At 39.4% G+C, this 26,415-nt stretch overlaps 1 protein-coding gene across 1 annotated transcript in view; it reads left to right on the top strand.

Annotated features, from left to right (window-relative positions):
• The first annotated feature begins 1,955 nt into the window (after positions 1–1,955).
• The window catches only part of spata17 (spermatogenesis associated 17), a 36,522-nt gene continuing 12,062 nt past the window's right edge, over positions 1,956–26,415 (top strand). The window contains exons 1-9 of the mRNA XM_077563979.1: positions 1,956–2,085; positions 2,383–2,472; positions 3,443–3,524; positions 5,255–5,305; positions 8,017–8,120; positions 16,755–16,878; positions 19,559–19,798; positions 21,417–21,547; positions 23,735–23,862. Of these exons, the coding sequence (XP_077420105.1) occupies positions 2,018–2,085; positions 2,383–2,472; positions 3,443–3,524; positions 5,255–5,305; positions 8,017–8,120; positions 16,755–16,878; positions 19,559–19,798; positions 21,417–21,547; positions 23,735–23,828 (984 nt within the window). The 5' untranslated portion in view covers positions 1,956–2,017 and the 3' untranslated portion in view covers positions 23,829–23,862. The remainder of the gene's footprint in view (positions 2,086–2,382; positions 2,473–3,442; positions 3,525–5,254; positions 5,306–8,016; positions 8,121–16,754; positions 16,879–19,558; positions 19,799–21,416; positions 21,548–23,734; positions 23,863–26,415) is intronic.

Here is a 26,415-nt window from a genome sequence, read left to right as displayed (position 1 = left end):
ATTATTACACTTTTCCTCTTTTCATTTTAAGCCAATTTTCCCAGATGATTTTACAAAGTAAAAAAAAATCGACTTTATGTACCGCTGTATTTGAAGACAACAAGAACATGAAGAACATAATCTGTCTAAACCTAGTAGTGAGTCATTAGACAGTGTGTAAACTTAACGTTTTTCCATTAAGTGCTTTCACTCTCTATTTTTTGAGCCACCCTCTCACCTGGTGACACCTAATCAGCACGGCGGCAGGATGAATTGCTTGCTGCCGTCATCACAGTCTTGTCAGAAAACGATACTTCGTATTCGGTGTACATGCCGTCTTGTCACAACCGCGTACCTTCAGTAATTACCGGGGCGGCCATCCTCCCGCCACTCCAACGATGGATAGCCTGAAGTGTAGCAAGTTCACCCTAGAATCATAACTCTCTGTAGGACATCTGCCTTCTGCTCTTCACAACTGCCATGGCCCACGGACAGCAAATTAGCCTGAGAGAAAAACAGAAGAGAGAAAGATAGATAACTCACTGCAAAGCCAGCATGTCTATATACAACACATACAGTATGAAGACACACAATGTCGTTGACTAACAATACCACCCAGGAGCCAAACAATTTTTCCCAAAAATGTGTTGAGCCATATTTGTTGAAATACACATGCCTACTGTTTTCTTTATCATTAATTTTAATGCATTTTTGCATTAATATTATCAAGGTATTTCAGTACCTTTGGGCCCTAGGGAGGAACCAAGTAATTTAGGTCTTGAGAAAAACTTTACAGAAACCCCGATCTAAGGATTAATCCATTAGATGTAGGCTTGATAAATATCTTTGCTTGCACACACAGACATGCTGAGGGGGATCATTTCGACAGGTGAATATGGCTGACGAGTGAGAGGGGTGGGGGAAATGAGGAACGAAGTGTGGGGAGAAATAAACTGATAAGTGATGATGAAGAGGGAAAGATGAAGATACTGTCAGAAAAGAAGCAAAATGGATGATAGAAGGGAAAAGAGGAGTTCTGGCATGGCAGATCAATCAATACACACAATCTGCATCCACAGAAGATAATTTTTTTACTTGCCTACTTATAGTTGTATCTAATGCCAATTATATTCAGTTATTCTTGGATCATTTCTAGATTTGAATGTATATTTCTACTTGCATTTGTAATTGTCCTGTCAATTGTGTTTCTTTTTTTTTACTATTGTTTTTGTTGTTCTTCTAGTTAATTTTTACTCATCTGTAACCCCCAATTAGCACTTTGTTCAGAGGCTGTTGTTTTTAAAGAACTTTATTAATGCATTTGATTGATAGTTATTAGTTACAGTTAAAGTTATTGGTACAGTAACTAACGTGTTGAGGGTTACTTTTTTTTCCAGCTGTAAATGAAAGTAGACCGAAAACTTTTCTTTTTTTTTTTGTTTTTTTTTTGTTTTTGTTTTTGTTTAAACTAACACAAATATATTTTAACTGGGAGTTTTCTAAATATGTCGTTTAATATTTGACTGTAGACTGTTTTACTGCCGAGATAGCAAAACATTCTGCCAAACATTTTCCTATCTGGGACGTTTGTTTTACTAAATTGAATGAATGTATATCGCAGATTACAACCACAGTAAACTCAAGTCGACTAGATTCATCATGCAAAATCATCTTCATACTACGTAGGTCTATTGGTATATTGCAGTCAGAAAGATACAAATATATCAAAATGTGACTCACCTTTTGGACGAGGACGGTCGAGCTCGTGTAGGGACTGACGCTAGGCCCACATTAGCATAATTTGCTTTAAAACAATCATGTCGCTCCCAACGTTCATGGTGGCAATTTTCGTCACTGTATTCAATAACGAAATTTTAAAACTTATATCGGTCTTTTTGAATAAATGGATCACAAAGAGGAGAGGCATAAAATAAATGGAGTTAAACAAAAATACGTTTTTTACCGGAAGTAACTAGCGAACGCTCTTTGATTGACAGTTGTGTTTCCACGGCAACCGTAAACGGACGCCAGAGTAGACATGGCGGAGCTCCTGGAGATTCAATGCGTTCTCGACGAGTTCCGAAAGCTACAGTTCTATAAAGCAAGGTAACGATGCACGACACAAACAGGCAGGTTACAAGTTTATGCTGATGTGACAGCTAAATAGGCTAAGCTAGAGCCACGCTAAATAAGGCATGAATAAATAAGTACTAGTTTATTTTAAGCACACACGGTTAAATCAATCAAAAGTGGATTGATAGCGGCAGATTTGTCATTCGAATTAATTTAACCAGATGTATTTACAGACGTTAGTGCATAGTGTAGTCATGTTTACTTAACAAAAACATACCTTTTCTCTTCTAAGAAAGAAAAGATTTTTTATTTTTTCCCCCTCTGTTTCAGGTTAGTTGAAGCAACTAGACAGCAGGAACTCATTGCTGCTCTTCGGATTCAGAGCTGGTTCCGAGGCTACAGGGTGCGCATTTACATCAGGTAATGTTTTATAGCCTACCAAAGTACCAAGTCTTCATTTGTCATCTGACAGATTACTGCTTTTTATTTAATACAATCCCAGCCATTTTAGCTTCACCGTTTCCTCCAGGGCTTAAAACATTCTAGGCAATATGTTAATTTACAGGAAATACCCTGATACTGGCTCCCTCCCATAATTGTACGACTTCTTTGTAAATGGCCTTGAGGAATAAATGCCGCTTGCTCTGTGTGTTCCTTCCACACACTCATGCCTCTATGCCTGTTCTGTACTGTGACCCCAGCACCATTCTGCAGGGTCAGCAGACAAACTTCCAGACAGTAGGTTAATTCAGATTACTTTAGTTAATTGATCAATACGTTAAGTGGATAATTAGCAACAATTTTAGCCGCCTAAGTGCAACTCTGAGGTTGTGCTATCCCACTATAAGCATTGATTTTCCAGGTGTATAAATGGCCTTTTGGAAATTGATGGCCTCATTGGAGGTGGAGATTTGCAATGGACTTGCATTTAGAGTATGTTTGAAGATGAATACAAATGTGTGCAGCTGCATAAAGGGGGAAAAGGCTCATCGGGCATGATAGAAAGGCCTGGAGGAGCAGCAATTGTGTGCGTGTGTATGTGTGTGTTTTACGTTAACAATCCTGTGACCTTTGAATTCTATTTTTTACATCATAACAGTTGTGAGCAGAAAGCAAAATTACTGTTTATCTTTATTTTCAATAAAAGTGTTATGAGTCTATAATTGATTCCCCCCCCTATCGTCAACACCTAATTTAAATTAATTTCATGCAGGATAGCCATTTTTAAACCTTTTTTTTCTTTCATTTGCAGCTCTTGCTGACAGTCTTGCATTTTAGGTTTTATTTGACACACTAACAAAGAGAATCACAATTTAATTAAAGTTTTCCGCCCCATTTCAGCCGTACAAAATACCCATCTAATCCTCTTCCCAATATGACTTCATGACAGGCATCTGCACGAGAAGGCAGTCATTATACAGAAGATATGGCGGGGCTTCAGAGCAAGGGCACGTTGCAGACAAATGGTGATGGTAAGCCAGAACGAGGAGCAGCTATAGATGTATTGATTTGGTTATGATAGCATGCATTAGAATTCAATTTATATATGCCTAAGTCCCTGCATCTGACCTCAAGAAATATAATTCACTCATTATACATTGGGAAATTAGCACTTAGGAAATATGATGTAATATGCGATGGAATTTTATCTGCATTGCAATTCCTGGGATGCATTTAGAACTAGTGTGGGGAGGAATAGAGTGAGGTAAATGGTGGTAGCAGACATGTAGAAGTGTATGTGTGACGTGTGTATGTGTGTGTGTGTGTGTGTGTGAGTCTATTTGTGTGCTTTAGTAAAACAAGGCCGCCTTTTCGGCATATTGCCTCCAACTGCTTCTTAATTGAACAGATTGTTGATACCGGATCCAATACCCAGCGCTCTCACATGTAATTTTCCCCTGGATTGAGTTTTGTAAACGTATCACAACAAGCTATTTATCATGCCCCTAAATTGACTGTTTGCTAAAGCATAACTGCCAGCCGCCATTTGGGAGGCGTTCAAAAAAAAACGGGGGAGAAGGCAGCGAGGGGCACTGATATAAACGATGAAGGATGTGTCACAACGCACATATGGGCTAAAGAGAAGCTGTTTGGGAACAGACGAGCGCTCATTTGAATCACTCACACTTTTCACAGTTTTGAATTAGCCCACTGAGGCTCTTTTCTTCTAATCCAGGATTCCTCCATTAAAAGTTGAAAAAGGTCCAGTTCTGGAAAATGTCTTTAAGCATAATGTGTAGAATGCATTTTAATTTGCTTCCAAATACTTTGTCCTGTGACTGGGATGTCAATTAATAATCAGTTAAATTAAGTGTCAATCTTATTGACGAATTTTTGTGTTCTCTTGTTGTAGTGTTCTCTGGCTTTCATTACACAAGCATGGTCAATAGACTCTGAACAAACATTTTGATTGGCTAAGCTGTGCTATGTGGGAGGATCTACAAGCATGCCCTTTGCTTGTGTATTTATTGTGTGTGCGGTAATACCGGAAGTCGTGCAGGTTCATCAAAATTGTATTAGTCTGAGTATGGATCAGTCCAGTCTACCTATTGCGGATCTCAATTTTGTATTACTCCCTCCACTCTTTATTATGAATAATGTGAGTTCTACAAAAGTCTCTCATCTCAAAACACCAAGCTAAATTTACAGCCCCCTTTCAAATCTCCGCTGTGTCTGCCGCGTTGTTATTAAAAAAAAGATATGTTGAGATATGAATCCCTTTTATGGACCACTCTCCAGTTTGCTCCCGAAATGTGCCCCCAGTGGTCGGCCCCGTGCGTTTGCTTTGAGTGTGCCGCTGCATATTCTCTGGCCTTTTGTGAAGTCTCTTCTGGCAGCTCTGTCATTGATTATGAAATCCAGAGGAGAGCGTTTGGCCGTCATACATCTCTATTAGCTCGCTGCTTCAGCGCCATAGATTTTCCTGGCCCTCGCGTGTGTTGGTGTATTAAGAGAGCACTGTCCTCCCCTTGATACAAAGTCCCCCTAATCACTCTCTCTCTCTACCTCCATACCCCCTGACTCTTTGTCTTTCTCTTCACTGTTGCTTTCCCCTCCTCTCCTTTTCTGGAGTGGCCCTATCTGTGCTGCCTGTGTGAAATATATTATGTATAAAGAGCTCTTCATCTTTGATGCCTGCTGTGGACAGATCAGAGGGCTGCGAGACAACATGTAACGTCATCTTTTCCTTTTGTGTTCACAGGAAGCATATTTTATCATGAAGATGAATTTCTACAATGAGATGGCAGTCAGGGTAAATATCATAGCAGTGTGTGTGTTTTTTTTTGTTTGTTGTTGAGACACCTGATAAGGAGTGGCTTGTGAGAACATTCTCACATCCCTTCATTGTGGAAAAAAGACCTTGATTGTCACATCTTTGTTTTCAATTTTAGTCAAAATAATTAGGTCTGTCAAAAATGTTCTATGAGTAGCGTCCCGAGAGAGATATTTCAAGTCCGCTCAGCTGTCTTGATCTTTTCCACATCTTCAAATCGGGTTGCCTTAATAACCCTTTGATCTTGGAAAAAAAATTGGGGTTGAAAAATCAGTCTAAGGGAGGTTGCTCCAACATATTCAAATGTAGAAATAAAATCAAAAATAATTGAAAATTTACTGGTCGCACTTGCATGTGCAAATAGGTGAAAAATGTACTTGCACTTCTCCAAATATAGGAGCAAAATGCCATCATTTAGGGGCAATCTGGAGCTCTACTTGCGTATGTGCATTCCATGTGTGTATATGATGCTTTATGTACAGTAGTACAAAATATGGGGACATTTACCTACATAAACTAATGTATTTTTGTAGTTATATTAACTTCAACTGTTCTGTGTTTTTTTTTTTTTTTTTTTTTTGCGTGGTCAAGGATGCCTGATGTTGGACCTGAAATCTCTGTTCTAGTTTATTCTAACCTTATTTTGATTGAGATCAGGACTAGTGATGGCATTCTCCAAACTGTTCCCACAAAGTTGAAAGTACCTTTACACAATTTACACAATTGTCTAAAATGTCTTGGTAAGAAAGCCCCTTACTAAGATACAGGAAGAATAATAGCTTTGGTCCAACCCTTGATGAGTTAAGTTAACTTAGTTACTATTGTTCAGCCCATATATCATTACACTCCACCTATGACTGTTCTTGCCATTTTAACACAGAAACCTTATATTTTTCACAATTCCGTGTGGCCCTTTTCTCTTGGCTAACAGCTTCATTCTGTGTCAACCGTTAAGGGGTTTTATAAGCCAACAAAAAGAAAGTCCGCCAGCTTTTATTGACGAGGTTGTGTTGCTGACCAGCTGGACAAATGTTTGTCAGAAAAGCTTGGAAATGTAATGCTTTAAGATTTACACTTTTATTGCAAAACGAAACAACCAAAACTGACCACCCTATTATTTCAATAAATGTCATATTAAGCAGGAGATATATCCAGGAGTAGACCCTGCCGGTGGAGGTCATTGGGATGAAAGGTTAGGGGTTGCTGTCACCGTGTGGAGTGGAGAACAAGCTACTTAAGGTGGAGAAAAAGCTCCTTTATGACCCTTGTAAAATATCACAGCTTCCTCTTTTAGAGCACGATAGCAATTTTAATGGAAAGGAAATGAACGCGAATGGAGCAGGGAATTGACTCCGTGGTTGGTGATGGAAGAAGGACCTAAATTTGAACCCCTCAGGGGCCAAATAAGACTTTTCTTTGTCAAGTTAGTGTTTCACTTCTTGAGATTAATGAGATTTTGTCTGGATTTTATCATGTCGTCCCAACACTAAAGTCAAATTGAACATTATAGGAACGGTTCTGGCATTACCCTTGACCAAGCCACTGGCCCCAGAAGAGGAGTTACTTATAGCCACTGAAAAAGAAACACTAATTTACCCCATGTATCTTAAAATAAGATTATAAATGGTTAGCAATGCTTATTTATATTCAACTTCAGAAAATACTAAGCACGGAGTAGAACGCTATATTTTTACCCCATACATACTTGACGCTACAATAAAATGTTTATTCTAATAAATGGAATGTGTAATAAATACTGCCTTCGCATTTAAACAACGGTCTTTGTCCCTTTCCAGTGTGTGTTTTTGTTTTATTTGTTTGTTTGAAATTACAATGTCCACTTATTAAAGTTTAGGAACAAAACTTTGGTAGGTGTGCAGACTCTCACTTGATTCTCTCTAAGAGTGTGCGCGCATGCGAATAAGTCTGAAATCCAGTGCCAGTGACCCTTTACAAGAACGAATCCGTGAAGGGCGACGGCTCTTGCCAAGCTTTTATTACCAAAGAAATATTTGGTAGTGTGTGAATGGAAGCGAAAAGACACAGTGGGAGAAACAATCATCCCTGAATCCCCCGTGACACTTCCTTTTGAATCATTCTTGTCGCTCCCCTCCAGTTTATGGTGCTAGCTAACGGAGGATAATGTATTAGGACCATAATAGAAACCAATGTTTACATGCTGCACCTCGGATTTGTATCACATTCAACAGCATCGATTTCACTTGTCAACAAAGGTCAGCAAGAACTCGAGAGGCGGCAATTACTTTATTTAAAATTATCTATTGACTAGCAGATCAATGTTAATTCTCATTTTGCTCTTTGTTGTTTTTTTTGCCCCATCCTCCATCCGTTGTTTCTCCTATCCCTTCGTCTGATGGTGTGATGATTCTTTTACTCGCCGTTGTTTTAATCTCCTAATTAGTCTGAAGGACGTCCAGCCTTCTGCCTCACAATGCTTCACTCTCATGTGTGGGTGTTTGTGTGTGAGGCGAGGCTAATCTGCAGCCTCTACAATCAATCCGCAGCGACGCACTAAAACGTATGCAGCTGTGACAGCTGTCCATCCCACCTTGACAGTGGAAAAAAAAATGCATCATGATATGATGTGTGATTTAAGGCCGATGTTCAGGCCATTAATAATGTCATCTATTTACGTAATGTGTTTTCTTTCATGTTTTTCCTCTCTACAGATCCAGCGAAGGTGGCGAGGATACTATGTGCGAAAATACATCCATAGCTTCTATTCACGCAAGAGCTATCTGGAAAGGCTATCCAGAACCAATGTATTAGTAAGGTAAAAAGAAAAAATGTGAAAAACTAGGGATGTTCTATACCACTTTTTTTTTTCAGACCAGTACCAGTATGAGTACTCAACTTGAATAGTCACTACTGATACCACGAGTATTTTTGAAATCATTTTAAAGAAAGACCTATTTCTCTCAATATATTTTCACTTCAAAATGACATGAAAGTAATGGCAATTTTCTAATTTCTAATTGCTGATCAGAAGAGGCGCAGAGAGTAGCAATACGGATATGTGGTATCTGTCAATCAATGTCAAAACCTACTAGAACATGTGAAATCTATTTGCGGTTAATCAGAGGCACTCTAAATGGGGGCAAGTATGTAGTGACTAGTGAGTTTGAATAATATTTACTAATTTTGGACAAATGTAGATCCCATTTATGAGAGGCAATGCGAGAGTATATGCACACTTGTACAAAATATGGCTGGAGTAGGGGTGTGTACACTTTTTAGATCCACTGTATGTAGTGTGGAGTCCAATATTGTTTTACATGTGATCATGATTTTTTCTCTAAACAATATACAACTTGATTCTTGAAAGACGGCACTGCAATTAAGCTGACAATAAATATCAAGTGTATTAACTACGTTGGCCGAGAGGTGCAAAACACTTTTACAAAGCTGGAGACAAATTTACATTTTAGAAAACATTTTTACAAATCAAAAAACAAAATTACATTGCCATAACAAATTTATAAAGTCATTTGAGAAAACAAATTTACAAGATGTGAAACACTTCTACAAACGCCGACACAAATATACAAGTGACGAAACACTTTTACAAATTTACAAGTAACTTTTCAACGGGAGAGGGTGGACCAGTAGAACCGGAAATAACAAGGAGTTCATGATGGACGGCGGGGAAGCGGTGTTTTGCCCATTTTGCGGCAAACACATGAGCCGATTGACTCAGTTCTGTTTTTCGTGTGGTCGGTCATTGGAGTTTTTAAAAAGCGCAGTCCGTCTCCTGACGTCCGGCGAGCGTCTGGTCCTCCCGTCTGGGCTGCGACATTTAAAAACTCCAAAGGCCGACCACACGAAAAACAGAATTGAGTCAATCGGCTCATATGTTCGATAAACAAAAGAGGCAAAACACCGCTTGCCAGCCGTCCATCTTGGGTCACCACGAACTACTTATCACTTCCGGTTCTACTGGTCCGCCCTTTCCGGTTAAAAAAAGTTACTTGTGTCGGCGTTTTTAAAAGTGTTCCCCGTCTTGTAAATGTGTTTTCTCAAATGTAAATTTGTTTCAGGACTTGTAAATCTGTTATGGCAATGTAATTTAGTTTTTTTGATTTGTAAAAATGTTTTTTAAAATGTAAATTTGCCTCCAGCTATGTAAAAGTGTTTCTCGTATTGTTAAAGTGTTTTGCACCTCCCGGCCACTGTAATTAACAGATAAGCATTAAAATAAAAAAAGACAAATTAGCTAAGCCAATTAATGGAGCAGAGCAAAACTGAGAGTTGCACAAGATCATTCCAGGGCACTAGAAAAGGAAATTTGCTTTAAAGGAGTAATACAGAAACATAAGCTTGGTCAATATTATTTACTCAAGATTACATCATATGATCTGCTTGATTACCTTGAACTGGTGTATGAGGAACCAAGCGAGTGAGACACCGTCCTTGCGGAACTAGATATTACCTCAGAGAAAGTGTAAGGGAATGAAAGTGACACAGACAAAGAGAACGCTCAGAAGAGGGAAGGAGAAAAATCCTTGAAAGGCTCGAGGCTAAGCGAAGAAGTGAACGATGTGAAGAAATTAAAAATTAGCCTCTGATGTGAACCCCAGCTGCTGCATTAATAAAACACCCCACGCTCCAGGGCTTACTGCTAGAGCTACACCATCTTTTACTTTTGAAAAAAAAAAAATCACTTAGTTAAATAAATCATATTTTAACTTTGTTAATATATTTTACCACAACATATCTTTAGGCTTTTGCTAAAATTAAATGTAAATTTGTTAACATACGTCTTGGATCACTGACTTCTACCCCCACTTCACAAAAGCATTTGCACCTTTTCATAAAGGGAGGAGGGAGCAGCCTGTTAAAGACAATTAAGGAAGTGTTGCCACCTCACCACAATAACAAAGACAGATGGATACGTGCACAACCTCATCAAGTATTCTGATAGTTTTATTCCATAACTTTAACAATGATACAATTATTAAATTGAACATTTGTAATCCTGAAAGTACCTCATTTCACCTACCTAATTTGCATATCTCAATTGTTAGTGCTCTTAACTCATTCACTGCCATTGACGGCTATAGACGTCAAAAATTCATTTTAACTATTTCTATTAGTTTAACATTTTTTTTTGCACTTTTGTTAACAAGAGTATGAAAACCTAGAATTGTTTAATTGTACATTTATAACAGATAAAAAATTTGTGATTAATCGTGAGTTAACTATTAAAGTCATGCGATTAATTACGATTACAAATTCTAATCGCCTGACGGCCCTAATTTGTATTAATCTTTTTTTTATTGTTTCTTTAAAAAAAAAGAAGAAAAGATTATTAAAAATTAGGGGCGTCAGGCGATTAAAATTTATTGTAATTAATCGCGTGACTTCACTCGTTAACTTACGATTTAAAAAAACAAAAAATTATTAAAAATTTGGCTTCAGTGGCAGTGAATGAGTTAAGAAACAAACGGGTTTAATTTAAACAATCTTTATAAACTAGTATAATAATAATAATAATAATAGTTCTGTCTAATTTTGTCAACCGTGACATCCCCTATGGCACATGCATTTACTAAAGCCCCTCCTCTGATGTGGTGAAGGTGTTGAGGTCATTTTCTCTCCAGTTAATCACATGTTTATTTAGTGCCACCGAGGTCACGATCAATTAATGCCGTTTGGGCGTTTATTTGAAACATCCTGTGAGCTGCTGCCTGATCAGTCATCCCGCAAAGGTCTGGTTTTTAATCCTCCGGTGTGCTCCCTTCCTCTGTGAAACTGTATGTCTGTCCAGCGCTCCGAATGAATTATGCAAAGTTGGACTAATGGTCCCCATTTAGAGCAGGCCGATCGGCTGTGCATGGTAATCATATTGGGGTATTACTTCGACTGCCTGTTCTTCCTGGGTTATTTCAGTTTACACCTAAACTGGTTTTCAAAGTGCAATTTAGAAAATATGTTTTTATTATTTAAAAGCATTTAAGGGCAATTGTGTTAAATATGATTGTTACATTGCAGTGCCATTGTCATTCAGTCTGTCAAGCACATGCCAAAGCAACAGGTGTCACTATAACCCCAACCATAACATTTCAGCCAATCCGAAGGCTGATGAAACGGATTTCCACAGAAAGCGCAATAACTAAACAATGAGAGAAGTAATAATAAATGTGAACAAATAATGCTATGATTAATTTATGACTGCTTGAATATGAAGTTAATAACAGATAAAGAGAAAAACTTGAAATACAGTAAAACCACTCTGGTCAATCACATTCATTCCTGGGATGATGGACGACTGCTGATTTGTTGATATTTTCCAAACTATTCTTATAGACAATACATGAGTTACATGCGTATGGTAATTAGAGCTACATAACCACATGCTCTTTCTTTTTGATTGGAGAAGTTATAAATTAACACGCAAAATAAATTGGTTGCATAAATGTGCATATTTTCTTATAAGTCTGATCTGGCTGTGATCAGAATTAATCAATTACATTCAAAATCATGTTAAATGGGAGTCGGCACACGAATCCAAAATACATTTCAGATTTTCTAGTAGCCTTTTCCTGACTTTTTTTTTTCTAGCAGAAGTCTGAAGGCAGGTTTTTTATCTTGTCATCACGAGCAATCACGTCTCACCAATTTTCCGAATTTTCTGTCGACAGTACGTGGCAAAATGGCCGCCTCCTAAATGGATAAAAACAGGATTTTGCTGCTTAACTCAAATACCACAAAGGCACAAACACAATATTATATCTGAATGCTGCATTTAGACTAGTGGGGCCACATATTATTGTAAAGAAACTTTGGGGGTTGTCTTCCCTTTTAAATACCAGTTTGATCTTTGTACACCACTTGATCTTAAAGTGGAAGTCAACCTTAAACATTTATTGACAATAATATGTTAAATCATAAATGTGACCTCACCAATCTAAACATGACATTCTGCTTAATATAACATTTGTGGAATATGAGTTATGAAGTAAAATCCAGCTGTTTTTATTCATTTTAGGGGGCAGCCATTTTGCCACTTGCTGTCGACTGCAGATGACATCATTGTTGCTCCGGTCTCAGGTAACACCCAATCACAGCGCAGCTTCAGAAAACAGGTGTGCAGTGGTTGGTCGTTGGCTGAGCCCTGAGCAACATTGATGTCATCTTCAGTGAACAACAAGTGGCAAAATGGCCACCCCCTGAGATGGATTAAAACAGCTGGATTTTGCTGCTTAACTCATATACCACTAACGCAATATTAACTCATTCACTGCCATTGACGGCTATAGAAAAAAAAATCTACTTTTGTTAACAAGAGTACGAAAACCTAGAATTTTTTTTTATTATACATTTAGAACAGATATAAAATTTATAATTAATCGTGAGTTAATTAGTGAAGTCATGCGGTTAATTACGATTAAAAAAAAATGTAATCACCTGACGCCCCTAATTTTTAATAATCTTTTCTCTTTTCTTTATCGCGTCAGGCGATTAAATTTTTTAATTGTAATTAATTGCCCGACTTCAATAGTTAACTCACTTTTTTCTAGGTTTTCATACTCTTGTTAATAAAAGTGGAAAAAAATGTTAAACTAATAGAAATGGTTCAAATGAATTTTTGACGTCTATAGCTGTCAATGGCTGTGAATGAGTTAACCAGAATTACATATTTAAACTAGTGGGGCTGCATAGAACATATTTTTGTCAACAACAACAAAAATTGGGATTGATTTCCCCTTTACCTTCTTTATCTCCTGGCCAGGATCTCCTCATTCTTCTTTTTCTAATTTTGCTTTGTTTGTATCTTCCTCTTACCTCCACCGCCATCAGTCCACCACCGTGCTTCCGCGTGCATCCTCATTCATCCTCCCTCTCCTTCTGCATAGCCTAATGAAGTCAAGACCCCAGCGCAGTCCCCACTCTGCCACAGTTTTCCTGTGCACCCCAACAATTTATCACTTTGTCAGCGAGACACTTAAAGTTCCTGGGCTTTAATAAGGGCACGCGGTGGGACAATGGGGGCAATTAGGAAAGCAGAGCAAGGCTGTTTTGCATATTTACTAAATGTGCTGGAGTCATCGCCGCTGCCACCAACACGGGCTGTTGGCTGCATGAATTATTCCTCTATCTGCTATAAACAGCTGGGTAATTATTACTGCCATCATCTGATAAATATTCTCCCTATGATGCCGCAACAACACAGGAATATTTGAAACTTATTTTACTTTAACTTGAAGAAATATGCAGACAGTGTGGCCGGGCTTATTTATTCTCCTCTTCTGTGGCGTCTCACATCCTCCAGCTACTTCTTCTCCTGTCTCTCTTTTCTCCAGCTCTTCTTCATCGCTCCCTTTCTCGTGTCCCTCTCAAGGACATTGATGAAAGGCGAGCTGCTACGCTGGAGTGGGACCTGCACTGCCAACACTCCCCGCTTCTATGCGTCACTCTTTCTTTTGCCACTTCTTTCTGATCCAGTTTGGGTGGAGACAAGTTCACTCCCTCAGTTTGATTGGATTTGTATATTGAGCGTGCGTGTGTGCGGTATGTGTGTGGTGGAGCATAATCTGGCTGCTGTGCTCTCCTTGACTCTTAAGAAAATTACTTTTGAGGAGGAAACAATGGAGGGACACGAGGACGGCCTGTTTTCACTTTTTTAAGAAAAATGGTGGATAATAAAATGCTTTTACTACGCAACAGAAAGAGCTGATCAATTTTTGAGTCACTTAAATGGAAAGTCAGTGTAAAAAGCTCAATATATTGAGCTGGTCATTGTCTCAATCGATTGGCTCTCCTCCTGCCCTGCTATTGAATCATTTAATTGGAACAATTAAAGCAGCCAATCAGGTCACATCACCATTAAATATTTAGAACTCGGCCAATTAGTTGCACTGTTGCTGGCCTTGATGACCGCAAGTGTGGCCCGCTGTCCCACAATTCTTCGTTCTCTGATATCCCATCACCCCTTGACTCCCCATTCTGAACCAGGAGGTAAATTATTGAGGGAGAGGTGGGGAATTTAGCTGTACTATATTAGCCATTAAATAAGTGAAGAGATCTGGGTCACATCGGTTTGGGTTTCGGTTATTTGAGGGCACTTGAGTAAGCTTGATTAGCGCCTGTATTCGCAGTCTCCATACTAGATTATGGGGCAGCGTGGCTCAGTGGTAGAGTGGCCAGCTCCCATCTGTGAGGTTGTGGGTTCGACCCTCACCTCTGGTGACCATGTTGAAGTGTCCTTGAGCAAGACGCTGAACCCCGATTGGCTCCCAGTGGATCAGGCAGCGCCCTGCGTGGCAGCAGCTGACCACTGATGTGTGAATCGGTGGATGTGAGGTGAATGTAAAGCGCTTTGGGCACTATAGCTTAAATAGCAGTCCATTCCATATTTTATCTGTTCTATAAATGATATGGTGCATTGTTTTTTTTGTTTTTTTTTTCTTAATAACTCATAAAATTTGGAGATGAACTGGGACCTCCAAGTCCACAAATTTTTCATGAGTCACATTGTAGTCATGGTTTCCCTCAAATGGATGTTATGGCTGTGAAGTGTCGATTTTCTCAAGAAATCTATTAGATGCACATGATTTGCTTTCTCAGGCAGCATGAAGCGATGTGGTAGGCTGGATTTATTTTCCGTTTGTGGCATCCATGTGGAGCTCCCCAAAATTGGTGGCCCCAAAACATGAAGATCTGCGAACTACAGTCACCATAAGCAAATGAATTACTGACATATTTCTGCTTATAGTTTGACCAACTTCTTGCTCTTTCTTTTCTTTCTTTTACATTCACCACCCATTCATTCACTTAAACAAACACACACACATGAACACACACACCAAGTGCATGTGCAGCGTGCCGAACAGGGCTAATGAGGGTTGTATGTTGTGTCGGCTGGTTGGGTCGACAAAGATCGAGGTGCCTTCAGCCGTTACAAATCTGTTTGGCTTTTGTCCACTACACAGCAATTAATAACGTCGGGGCTGGGGGCAGGGAAACAAAGGTCACCCATTCAGCCTGACGCACGCACACACACACACTCACACACGCATGCTCATCCCCATAACAATGTTCTATGCTGAACACAAATTCAGGAAAACCCTTTAAACACTCTGCAGGAATATTGACACGCGTTATTGTCTACTTTGGCAGTCACGCGGCAGAAATATTGGAGCATATCCATTTTAGAAAAGCGGTTTAATGCGTAAATGAACATAAATGCTTTCATAAAGTACCTTGTTAGGTGTGCGCATTGAATTATTTTGCGAACCACGCTGTCCTGGAGTAAATCGAAACTTTGTATTTCACATTAATAAGTAATATTCCTGTTAGCCGGGGCGACAAATGGAGGCCAAGCAACCTCTATATTTATGCATATAACACACTATCATACATAAACATTCACAAAGTCTTAAAACTACTTAGTTTAGCACCTAAACACACACACACATGCTTGCACGTGGGTAATGTTCTGCATATTTCATTTATTTTGTAATTTAATCTGATGCTGAGAAAGAAATGAAAATGCAAAGGCGGCTGCAACCATGTTGTGATTTCTTTTTAACTGCCACGAGCCGATGAATGTATTAACCTGCCATTACAGACCCACTAAGAATATTCAGATTCGTCTGTTGAGGTCTGTAATTGAAAATAGAAGTTGGCTAGAACAGTGGAGTGGAAGCAGTCAAAACGGACGAATTGTTGATGAGCAGAAGCCAACTCGTACTGGGATTGCTCTTGAGGAAATAGATTGGCTTTACGTGTGTGTGCGCGTTTTCACATTACTGTGATATGAGTGTTTTAGTAATTGTTTCCAATTCCCTCTTTTAAGTTATTACCCCCTTGTAACAATAAGGCTTTGTGATTGCCGGATGAAATTGCTGTGTATGGGCTTTTAATGCATCCCATTTAAGCAGCTTGGCTTAACAGATGTCACAGACAGACCTGTCCTGGCTGTTGTGATGAAATATATTCATCATCCTCCCACTTATACCCTCACACTCGCTCACTTTTTCCCCCCCGTTCTCTTGTTTTTCTCCCACGGTACCTCTGCTGTCCCGGCCTCTTATTATCAGGCGCTTTTTCATTCATCTGAAGGACACTTCAGGGAATTACCACCAAAGGCTGCATGATAAATACACAGGCGCGACTCCACATTAATTGTCCTAGATGTGCTCACATTTTCACATTTATTTATGAGAATAGAAATATCTGGAAAACATGAAAACTTTTTCTCAAAATTATTTCGAGATATTGTGATTGAAACATTACGCATATACAGATGGTTTCCTTTGGATCAATCTATTTAACCTAATTTAGCCTAATCCAATTTCGGAGAGATCTTTCATGATGCATAATATGGGCAGAAAATCTCCAAAAGAGCATTTATATACATGTGTTTTGAATCATCACAGAATCAATCCTATCCATTTGTTTTTAGGAGAGAGATGGATGAACTTGAAGAGCTCCAGAAGCGAGAGAGAATCTGTATGAAAAAGGTGAAGGAGCAGAGAGCCAAACTCTACCAAGCTTACAGATGGCACCACCTACTCAGCACAAAGCGGGTTGGTCTAGGACTCACACACGCACACAGTATCAATAGATTTGATCATGATCAGACAAACAATTAATGGACCAAATGGAGGTTCCATGAGCTTTCCTATAAACACGTTTCATGGACTCAAATGCATGCTTTGGGACACTAAATCCTTGAGCCACTTGTGTATCTGCTTATGAAACGTAGACGTAGCTCGGTCTTTAAAGTAGCACTAACTCCTCTGATGACACATCGACTTAAAACTAGTTGAATAGTAACTTTGCCATGGCCTGAGGGTGTCTGCATCCTTTTTACTGGCACTAAGCAACTTTGAGGAGGATGGTATGAACACTGCCACACAAAAAAACTACAAATGTGCTGACTGCTTTATGGCACATGTCACTTCCCCCTTTTCCCATTCGTTACAAAAAAGTAAATTTGAATGTCAATGCAAAACAACTGAAAAGTTTTGTCTGAGGAGACAAAAAAGAAAAAAGGAAAAGGGAAGCTACGCGGATAAAAGGACAGTCAAGAATCAACATTGGTCTGGATTTCGCTCGCTGGCATGAGCAAAAACAACAGAATTCGCTTGTCCTCATGGGAAACGTGGTCTTCCTTCTGACTTAACAATACCACTTTTTGTCCATATGGTGCCGCCACAATCAACGTAAACTGAAACTTAGTGTTGCTTTAAGTCGTTTAAAGGTGACAAGTTCAAGACCCCTTGCTGACCCAAAATATGGAAATCGGGACTCTTTGCTGAAGTGGTCAGCTGGCATCACAAACCCTGATAAGATGTCCTCGAGCACGGCCCTGAACCCACAACTGCAACCATCTACTACGACTATGCAATTGAGCCTTGAGATACAACTTTAATTTGTTCAGGGACCACGCTCATAACTCAAATTTACTATAAAATCACATTTCCCCAATAAAATGAGACGAAATGTTAAGCCATTCCAGTCTCCCCAAATGTAATACATTAAAATTAGCACTCTAATACTAATACAGTATTGTACTTTATAAAAACGTACAGTAATGCCATAATTGAATAAAATGTAAAGATCCAACCTGTTTTTTTCACATTTTTTTGCCACAATTCAATGGCCATTGTGATGATGTGTGAGCCTTGTTTACCTGGGGGCAGAATAATACAGACACACAGATAACCATGTGGCGGCATAATGGTCAACTGGTTAGCACATCTGGCTCACAGTTCAGAAGTTGCATGGAGTTTGCATCTTCTCCCCGTGCCGTGCTAGTATGTTTTCTCTGGGTAGGCTACTCCACTTTCCTCTCAAGTTTCCAAAAACATGTATGGTGAATTAATTGAAGACTAAATATTTTGTAGGTGTGAATGTGACTGTCAAGGTTTTTTTTGTGCCCTGCGATTGACTGGTGACCAGTTCATGGCGTACCCGTCTCCCGCCCAAAGTCAGCTGGGTTAGGTTCCAGCAGGAGTATTGCTGAATGTCTATTGTGTCTTTTGCATTTGTTAATTAATTGGGTTTTTAGTTCAGAGGAAAACTTTTGGTGTTCCCACAATCCTCTAGTGGCCTCTTCTCCCTCCATAGATACTCTATATATCGTTCTCTCTCTTTTTCTGCATATGGCGCAGGACTCTTTCCCTTCACAGCTCTGACCTTGTCAGCAGTGAATAGATGGCTCTCCCACACAGTTCATCCTTCTGCACTTCTCGGACCCAGGCCCACACACACACACACACACACAGGCATACTCACAGCTTACCAAAAGGCCCCAAGTCCCTCTGACAGAGACAGAGATGCTGTGTTCCTGGGGTCAACATCATTGCTCTTCCCATAGCTTGCTCGTTGCTACTGTGGGATTTAAGTGCGTCTGTGAGTGTGTATGTGAGGTTGTATTTGTGGCATGTGACATGTTTGTGTTTTTTGGGGGGGGTTGTTTTTGTTTTGTCTCTGAAATATCTCCCGGTCCCTATCAGTTGATGTCAGAGATAACTACAGTATATGAATTTGTTTGGGATTTTTGTGTGCTACTCTATGCATATGGATATAAGCAGTTTTACGGTATTCAGTCAATATCAAAATTCAATTTGTAGTATTAGAATATAATATTTATTCAAGTGTAATTTTGTGAAGATGCAGTTTACTTAATTCTTCAAATGGAGTAGTTTTGCTAACGTAAGGGATACATACACATTCTCTGATCCGCCATTGCACAGTAGTTAATGGAGTTTATTTTCGAAATACAAACTAAATCCCCGTCAATATTAAACAAACCTTTACTAATCAACTACTCTATAAATGTTATTTTGAAAAGAGCTGAGACAGGATAGTGCTCGTTTCCCACTTAAGCCCTTTTCTCATTTTAAGAGTGTCCTAAATAGCAAGTGGTGTTATTAGCATATAAAGTAGAGTCCTACAACTCTAAGCTTTAGTCTGGTAATTAACATGCATGCAAAAAGGATCACTGTGATGTGAATAATTCTTGCTATGGCTTTCTGTAACAAATCCACTTCAGATCTTGTGTCTATATATGTGTGTAGTTCTGCTTGTGTATAATGCCTTTTTTTTGTTTTTTTGTTTTTACATCTGCGTGTTTTAGTGTGTTCATTATGCCACATTGTAAATATATGTGATTTTCATTTATTCAAAGTAATGTGACCATGCATTGCTTACTTGTTCTCTAATAGAGTTTCCCATCTCTCCCCATCACGCCGTCCTTAGCGCCCAGGGGTCTTCAACTCTCCATACAGGTTGGCCCCCCATGAGATGGAGTTACTACTGAGGCAGGTCAAGTACCAGGCCCCCACCAAGCTGGTCCCGAGGGACTGCGCTCATCTCACACCTGCAGCTCCAACACTCCCCAGTTTTCATGGGACTGTTGAATCCCCAAGGACTAAAACAAGAAGAGCCTGCTGTTCCCCCAAGCCCATGCTTCCCGACATCGCCTGCGCAAAACAGCAGGTAAAGTGGTATTCAATCGAAAGTGCACATCTCTGTCCTCCACCAAAGCTCCTGTTAACGAAAATGCTTGCTAAATTCCTCCCTCTGTGCCTAATACAAAATTAAGTCACAGTTTAGTTTAATAATGACGATAAAAACATTACAACTCTCAAAAAAAATGAACAGAATGCAAATATAAACTATGATAAATTGCTGCAGTTTGCTATATTCAGTCTAATTAATACCGACAGACCCAGTTTCTTTCTTCCTTTTGCTATCACCTCTTCACCCCTAACTAGCGTGATAACTATCTGGTAGTGATGGATAAGGTTGAGGTGCAGGGTGTGTAAGTGGTCAGGCCAGGCCACTGATCCCATAGCGATAGGAGCAAGGACATGTTGCCCCACACCTGTCCCCTCCCTCTGTCTCCCCCCAACCTGCCTTTTTAAAAGCCAACAAGGTCACCTCTGCAAATCAACAGCATGTACCAGCTCCTTGATCGGTGCTGTACTGTCTAATTGAACATTTGCAAGTTACACACATCATTGTGAGCACCTCCATTTACACAAAAACATTTTGGTTTTGGAGCTTGAACAAAGGTTAAGCTTAACTCATTCACTCCCAGCCATTTTCACTGAAGCAACCCCCTTCGCTCCTGGCTGTTTTACTGGATTTTGACTCATTTTGTAAGGTCCACAGAATATTGTGTTCTATTGCTACACAACATGGAACTTACCGATAGAAAGATTAGTCTCCTCTTTTTTCTAACTGTTTCCGTTTTGCAGCAATTTGCATTAGAACATAGCTAAGTTTCATCATTATTCACAAATTTGTTTAAAACACTGGGGGGAAAGAGCATTTTTGCAACATGGCCCTGGTTGATTTCTTATACTCTGCTGCCACCTTTTTTGTAATAACTACCATTGCTTTAAGCGTTCTCTTCAGTTCAGCGGCTGCATCAAAGCCTTCTGTATGCTCTAGCACATAGGTGTTAAACTCCGGTCCTGGAGGGCCGCAGTCCTGCAAGTTTTGGATGGTTCCCTTCTCCAACACAGCTGGTATATGATCAGCTCATCAGCAAGCTCTGCATAAGCCTGATAACGATCCTGCTGATTGGAATTAGCTTGTGTTGGAAGAGGGAAACCTCTAAGACCTGCAGGACTGCGGCCCTCGAGGACCGGAGTTTGACACCTATGCTCTGAGTCTAGCATTTAAAAAAAATCATTTTAAAAAAACGGATAAATATGTTTTTGGGACCATGGCAATATTTAAACTAGAAATTTTTTATAAATTTTTTGGGAGCCGATGAGTTAAGATCAGCGTGCATACGGTACAGCATGTATTTTCTTCATTTTACTCCCGCATCCACACTCCTTATCTTATTTTCATAGCTCACTCATCCTCAGACTGGCTTAGATTTGTTCTTTTTTTTTCTCTTCACTCTTTCCCCCTCTGCCTCTCTCGTGGTCTCTGTGTCACAAGAGGAGAGATGAAGAGGATTGGTTCCTGCTTTTAGCTGTAAACCATCACCACCTGTGGGAGAGCGATCAGACTAAGACAGGGACGGGAGAAGCTGAAGCAGAAAAAAACTGTTGTCATTAACTTAACTGATACTTGTGAGTCTCTTTGGTTATTTCAGGTCCGCGTCAGAGACCCTTGGGAGATCTACGAGCAAAATGTACGTTTTCCAGTGCTCTCTGCTGATCCGCAGACCTCGTCCGCACTCTTGGAGGAGACTCAGAATAAGTTGCGACTCTTCAGTAGCACACCGTGAGTCAAACAAGTGCATTATTTTTCTAACATTTTCTGTCGTGCACTGCAAAGAATACATCCCACATGTGGGCCACAACATTAGGAAGATTCCAACCATTTTTTTAATGCTACATTTGGGTCGGGGGGTGAACTGCAGCCTATTCAGCGGGGTGCACTTTGGGCAATTGCAGGGACAAACAACCACTCACATTCACAACTAAGGACAATTTAGAGTCTTCAATTAAGCTAACATTCATATTTTTCAAATGTGGGAGGAAGGCAGAGTATACAAAAAGAACACACACACGCATGGGGAGAACATGAGGTGAGACTTGAACCTCTTGCATTATTAGCTAGACAGCACAGTCTAATTAAAGCCAATAAATGAGCTGTGTCAAAATTATCTGCTTTTACAAATAGAAGCTTAAAGAATCAGAACATTTATTTATTTCAAAATTTAGGCCTTAATTAGCCTTACAAATATCATTTAATCCTTATATGTGCCATTCAAAAGGTCTGAAAAATTCATAGGCATAAACAACCATTGATATATTTTTGGGGAAAACTTTGAAGAATGTATAACAACTAGTTTAACATGTCTGTAATCATGAAAAATACTTCCATAAATTGTGTATACTTTTAAATTATTTTCAAAAAATTCATAAAATACTTAATGTGCTTTCTTGAACCAGAAGAGACCTTGATATATAGCTCAGTTTAACTGTCCCACCATCTAAGACCGAAATATTAGACCGAAATATTAGAAACATACGACTCATTATGGTACACTGAAGTTACACACCATTACACACTACAACCATAATTATTAAAAAATGCATGATGATATCATTTAAATGTACATTATTTTATTTTAAAATAAATAAAAAAGCTCTCACATTATGTAGGTGTATATAATATTGTGGGTGCAATATATGTGTGCAAATAATGTCTATACACTTAACAAAGGCACATTCATTCAACTTAAGTATTCCAAATGAACACATCCTTATGAACTGTAATAGGTGCATGCACTGCTTTAGTGCACATTCTTTATTAACAGTGTCACTGGCTTTTCCATGTAATTAAGATCCGTGTGCGTGCATATGTGTACTGTATGTAACAAGTGTAACTGCGGCGTATTTGTGACTTTGTTAAACACTTGATTATAACCTCATTACTACTCACAGACTAATCTACTCAGCTGTGTGTGAAGTGCTCGTATTAACCCTGCGCTTGATCTTGCTCACGCTGTAATTTCCCTGGAAACAGAACAAAAGACCACCCAGCTTTCCCACCGCAGTACTCTTCAATCAAACAACTGTAGATGCACAGAAAAGGATGCGAATGTCTGACATGGAAATTCAGTGGCTTGTAGCAATGCCAGGTGAAATAACAGCTGGTGATTCAAATCAGATCTCTTTTGGGAGGGAAGATAATACATATGCAAACCTCTCCAAAAGTATTGGAACTGCAAGGTCAATTCCTTGTTTTTGTTGTAAATTGAAGATATTTGAGTTTCAGATCAAAACTATTTTTTCAAGTGACCAAAAGTCAAAACTATTTGGTGGCATAATCTTACTTGCAATAACTGCATCAAGCCTGCGACCCATTGTCAACCCCAGACTGTTGCGTTTGTCATTCAAAATGCTTTTCCAGGCCTTTACTGCAGCCTCTTTCAGTTCTTGTTTGTTTCTGGGGGGTTCTTCTTTCAGTCTCTTCTTTGGGAGGTAAAATGCATGCTCTATTGGGTTTAGGTCCAGTGATTTAATTGTTGAGGTCTTTTGTTGTGTTGGCAGTGTTTTGGGTCATTGTCTTGTTGCATTTTGAAGTTTCTCCCCATAGGTTTTGATGCATTTTTCTGTAATTTGACAGACAAAATGGTCCACCTTACGATCATGAGTTACGTCATCAATAAAGACTAATAAGTCCATGGCATTACCTCCACCATACGTCACGGATGAGCTTGTGTGTTGTGGTCCAGATTGGATTAAAAAAAAAAAGTACAGCGAGGAGCTGCAAAGGTTTTATGGACTTTGATTCAAAGATTAACCTCTAGCAAAATGACGGAAAGGCAAAATATGCAGAAAGATAGGATCTGCTTATGATCCAAAACGCACAAATTCATGATTTAATGACCCATTTACAATGCATAGTGATTTATCTCTTGCCTTGTTTTTTTTTCCTTTTTTTTTTTCTTTCGGTCAGTTGGTCAACTAGAAGACCAGAAAGTATGCACCACCATTTGGACCGCAGCAGCATTGCCATTCCTCGCCCAGACAACACCAAGACCTTTGCATAGAACTCAACTGCTCATACACTGATACCAACAGAAGGTAAGTTGGCAATTGTAAATATTAATATATTTATATATATATCATTGCTGGAGATTAGATACCCACTGCACTGCCCTCTGGTGTAGATGCAGAGATTATTATTTTTTGGCCTAAAATGCCACATGAGTCATGTACACCTGGATAGAGGCCTTTGTTAGCTTTGTGGTTAGCATACAAATACATATAGTTCATATAGATACAAGCAATAGATTGGGGTTGATGCAGGGGTTGCCAGTGCTCCTGCCTGAAGTGTAACACAATATTCTTCCTTCGAATAAAAGAGAGGAAAACAGAGACTTGGTGCAGTCAAGCCCTTTCAATTTGAGTTGCACAAATTTGTCAAAAGTGACAGCAATTTAATAAATCGCCGCTCTCTATCACACGCATATGTACACCCACCCACACACGCCAACGCAATTCCCAGTTATGCCCTCCATTGCCCCCTCTCCATGTATACGTAAATGAGGTGTGTATGTGTGTGTGTGCATGGCGGAGAGTAAGAGTGTGCGCACGTGGGCCCTGCGGTCTGGTCCAGGCATTAGGTAATTGACTGTGTCTTTGCTCAAGGCCTTTCATGGATCACCGTCCTTTATTAGCTCACTTCCCAGCATGCACACACACACATACATATATGTGCATGCACACACACAAACTTCCCAGCAGTTCCACCCCAACCTCTTACCCCCCGCTACCAGCAGCACCCAAACCCAATTGCCCGGAAACAAGGAGTGAAACAATCGAGAGAGAAAGAGAGAGAAGAGCAAGAGAAGGAGAGCGCAGCGACACGGGAATGAACTAACACGGCCCCCAGGAAGTGGAGATAAATAAGAATGGGGATCGAGTGGGTGGGTGAACCGGCCAGCCTGCAGCTGACAACTGCGGTTGGATGAATGCGGTCTGTTCTGATCAGCTGGTTTATGTGGACTTTGTACAATAGAGAAGGGAAATATTGCCGTACTCAGACAAAGACTTAATTCGCTATTGACATCATCATCATCATCATCATCATCATCATCTTCTCATTTTTGAATTGAGGTGTTCTTTAACTGCACACTTTCAGCTTTAGTTTGAGGGTATTAATATCCAAATCAGGTGAACATTGTAGAATTTACAACAGTCAAAAATATCCACTCATCTTCAGCCAAATGTGGCAGAGCTCATTGGACAGCACTTCACAGCGTAGATGGACAATGACCCAAATGAAGCATAACTGACAAAGCAACCAGTTTGTTTAGGCAAAGAACTGGAATGTTACGCAATGGCCAAGTCAATCAAATACAATGATTTGCTACCAAGTATTCAAAAGTGAAAGCTTGATTTATGATTTATTTGTCTAATTACTTTTGGTCCCCTTATGAGTGTGAAGTGTATACTGTATACAAACTAATGTAATTCCTACACTCTTCACCTAATTGCCATGTAAATACCCTCAAATTAAATCTGCAAGTTTTCATTTCCATTTCATTTAGTTTTTTTTAGCTAAAAACAATGAAGAAGACATGTTTGGAAAGTCTGCAATTTGATCAGTTTACTGTCTGCAGTTACATCACCATTTTCTATTGTCACATATCTAACATGCATAATGCTCAAATCTGACTGCACGAAAGTTACTTGTGTTACTACGTGGTTTTGTTTAAAATTGGCCAAAGGCTAAGATAATGAGGGAACTAAGGGAACCAGTAACCGATTAATGAATGATTTGATTAAGTGGTGTTTCCCAAATTCTGTCAATTCTTAGAGATAACACTGGTGCTTTTGCTGGAAGATGTTAGTCAGCATTGACTACAGGGAGTCCTCGAGTTATGACACATTCGACCATCAACGATTCAATTTTACGACGACTTTTGTCCCTCGTCCGCCACTTTGTGGTAGCGCTTGTCTGTGTTTGTGCACCGGGAGTATATTTGGCTTTTCCATCCATCTCTAAGCAGTAATGGTAAGTACAGCATCTTATTTTTTTTTAAATATTTTTTATTTTTTATTTTTATTTTTATTTTTATTTTTATTTTTATTTTTATTTTTATTTTTATTTTTATTTTTATTTTTATTTTTATTTTATTATTATTATTATTTTTTTATTTTTTTATTTTTTTTTTTATTATTATTATTATTATTATTTTTTTTTTTTTCTGACATCGACAGTGTAGGAACAGAACTCTTTCATAACTTAAGGACTCCCTGTATTGTTTCCCATATTTGGCCCACTTCTTTTACATTGCTGCCAGACAAAGCTCTTCTCACCACATTTCCGTCTGTTGCTTCATCCTTGTGTGCCTCTCTACCTCTATTTGCGCTCTCTTCTCTGCCTGTGTGGTAATTAGTGCGTAAGTCCTATCGTTGGAAGCACCCCCAGCTACAGCAGCAGCCAGCCGAGCTTTTTGTCACAGCTCAGAGGGCCGATGGAGTGGACAGCTCAGCCTTGATACTCATCATCTTCATACTGTGCCGGGGCCATGCCTCCCCCCCAGCCACATTATCTGGCTATGCTATCCAGCCACGCTCCTAATTATTTTCAAATCCCAGCCGAAGCCCTATCACCCGCCCTGCCACGTT

The sequence above is a fragment of the Vanacampus margaritifer genome, chromosome 4 (assembly GCF_051991255.1).
Source record: "Vanacampus margaritifer isolate UIUO_Vmar chromosome 4, RoL_Vmar_1.0, whole genome shotgun sequence".
In the NCBI taxonomy this organism is placed as follows: domain Eukaryota; kingdom Metazoa; phylum Chordata; class Actinopteri; order Syngnathiformes; family Syngnathidae; genus Vanacampus; species Vanacampus margaritifer.
Note: the sequence above shows the minus strand (reverse complement) of the source record. Positions and strands in the feature narration are given on the sequence as shown.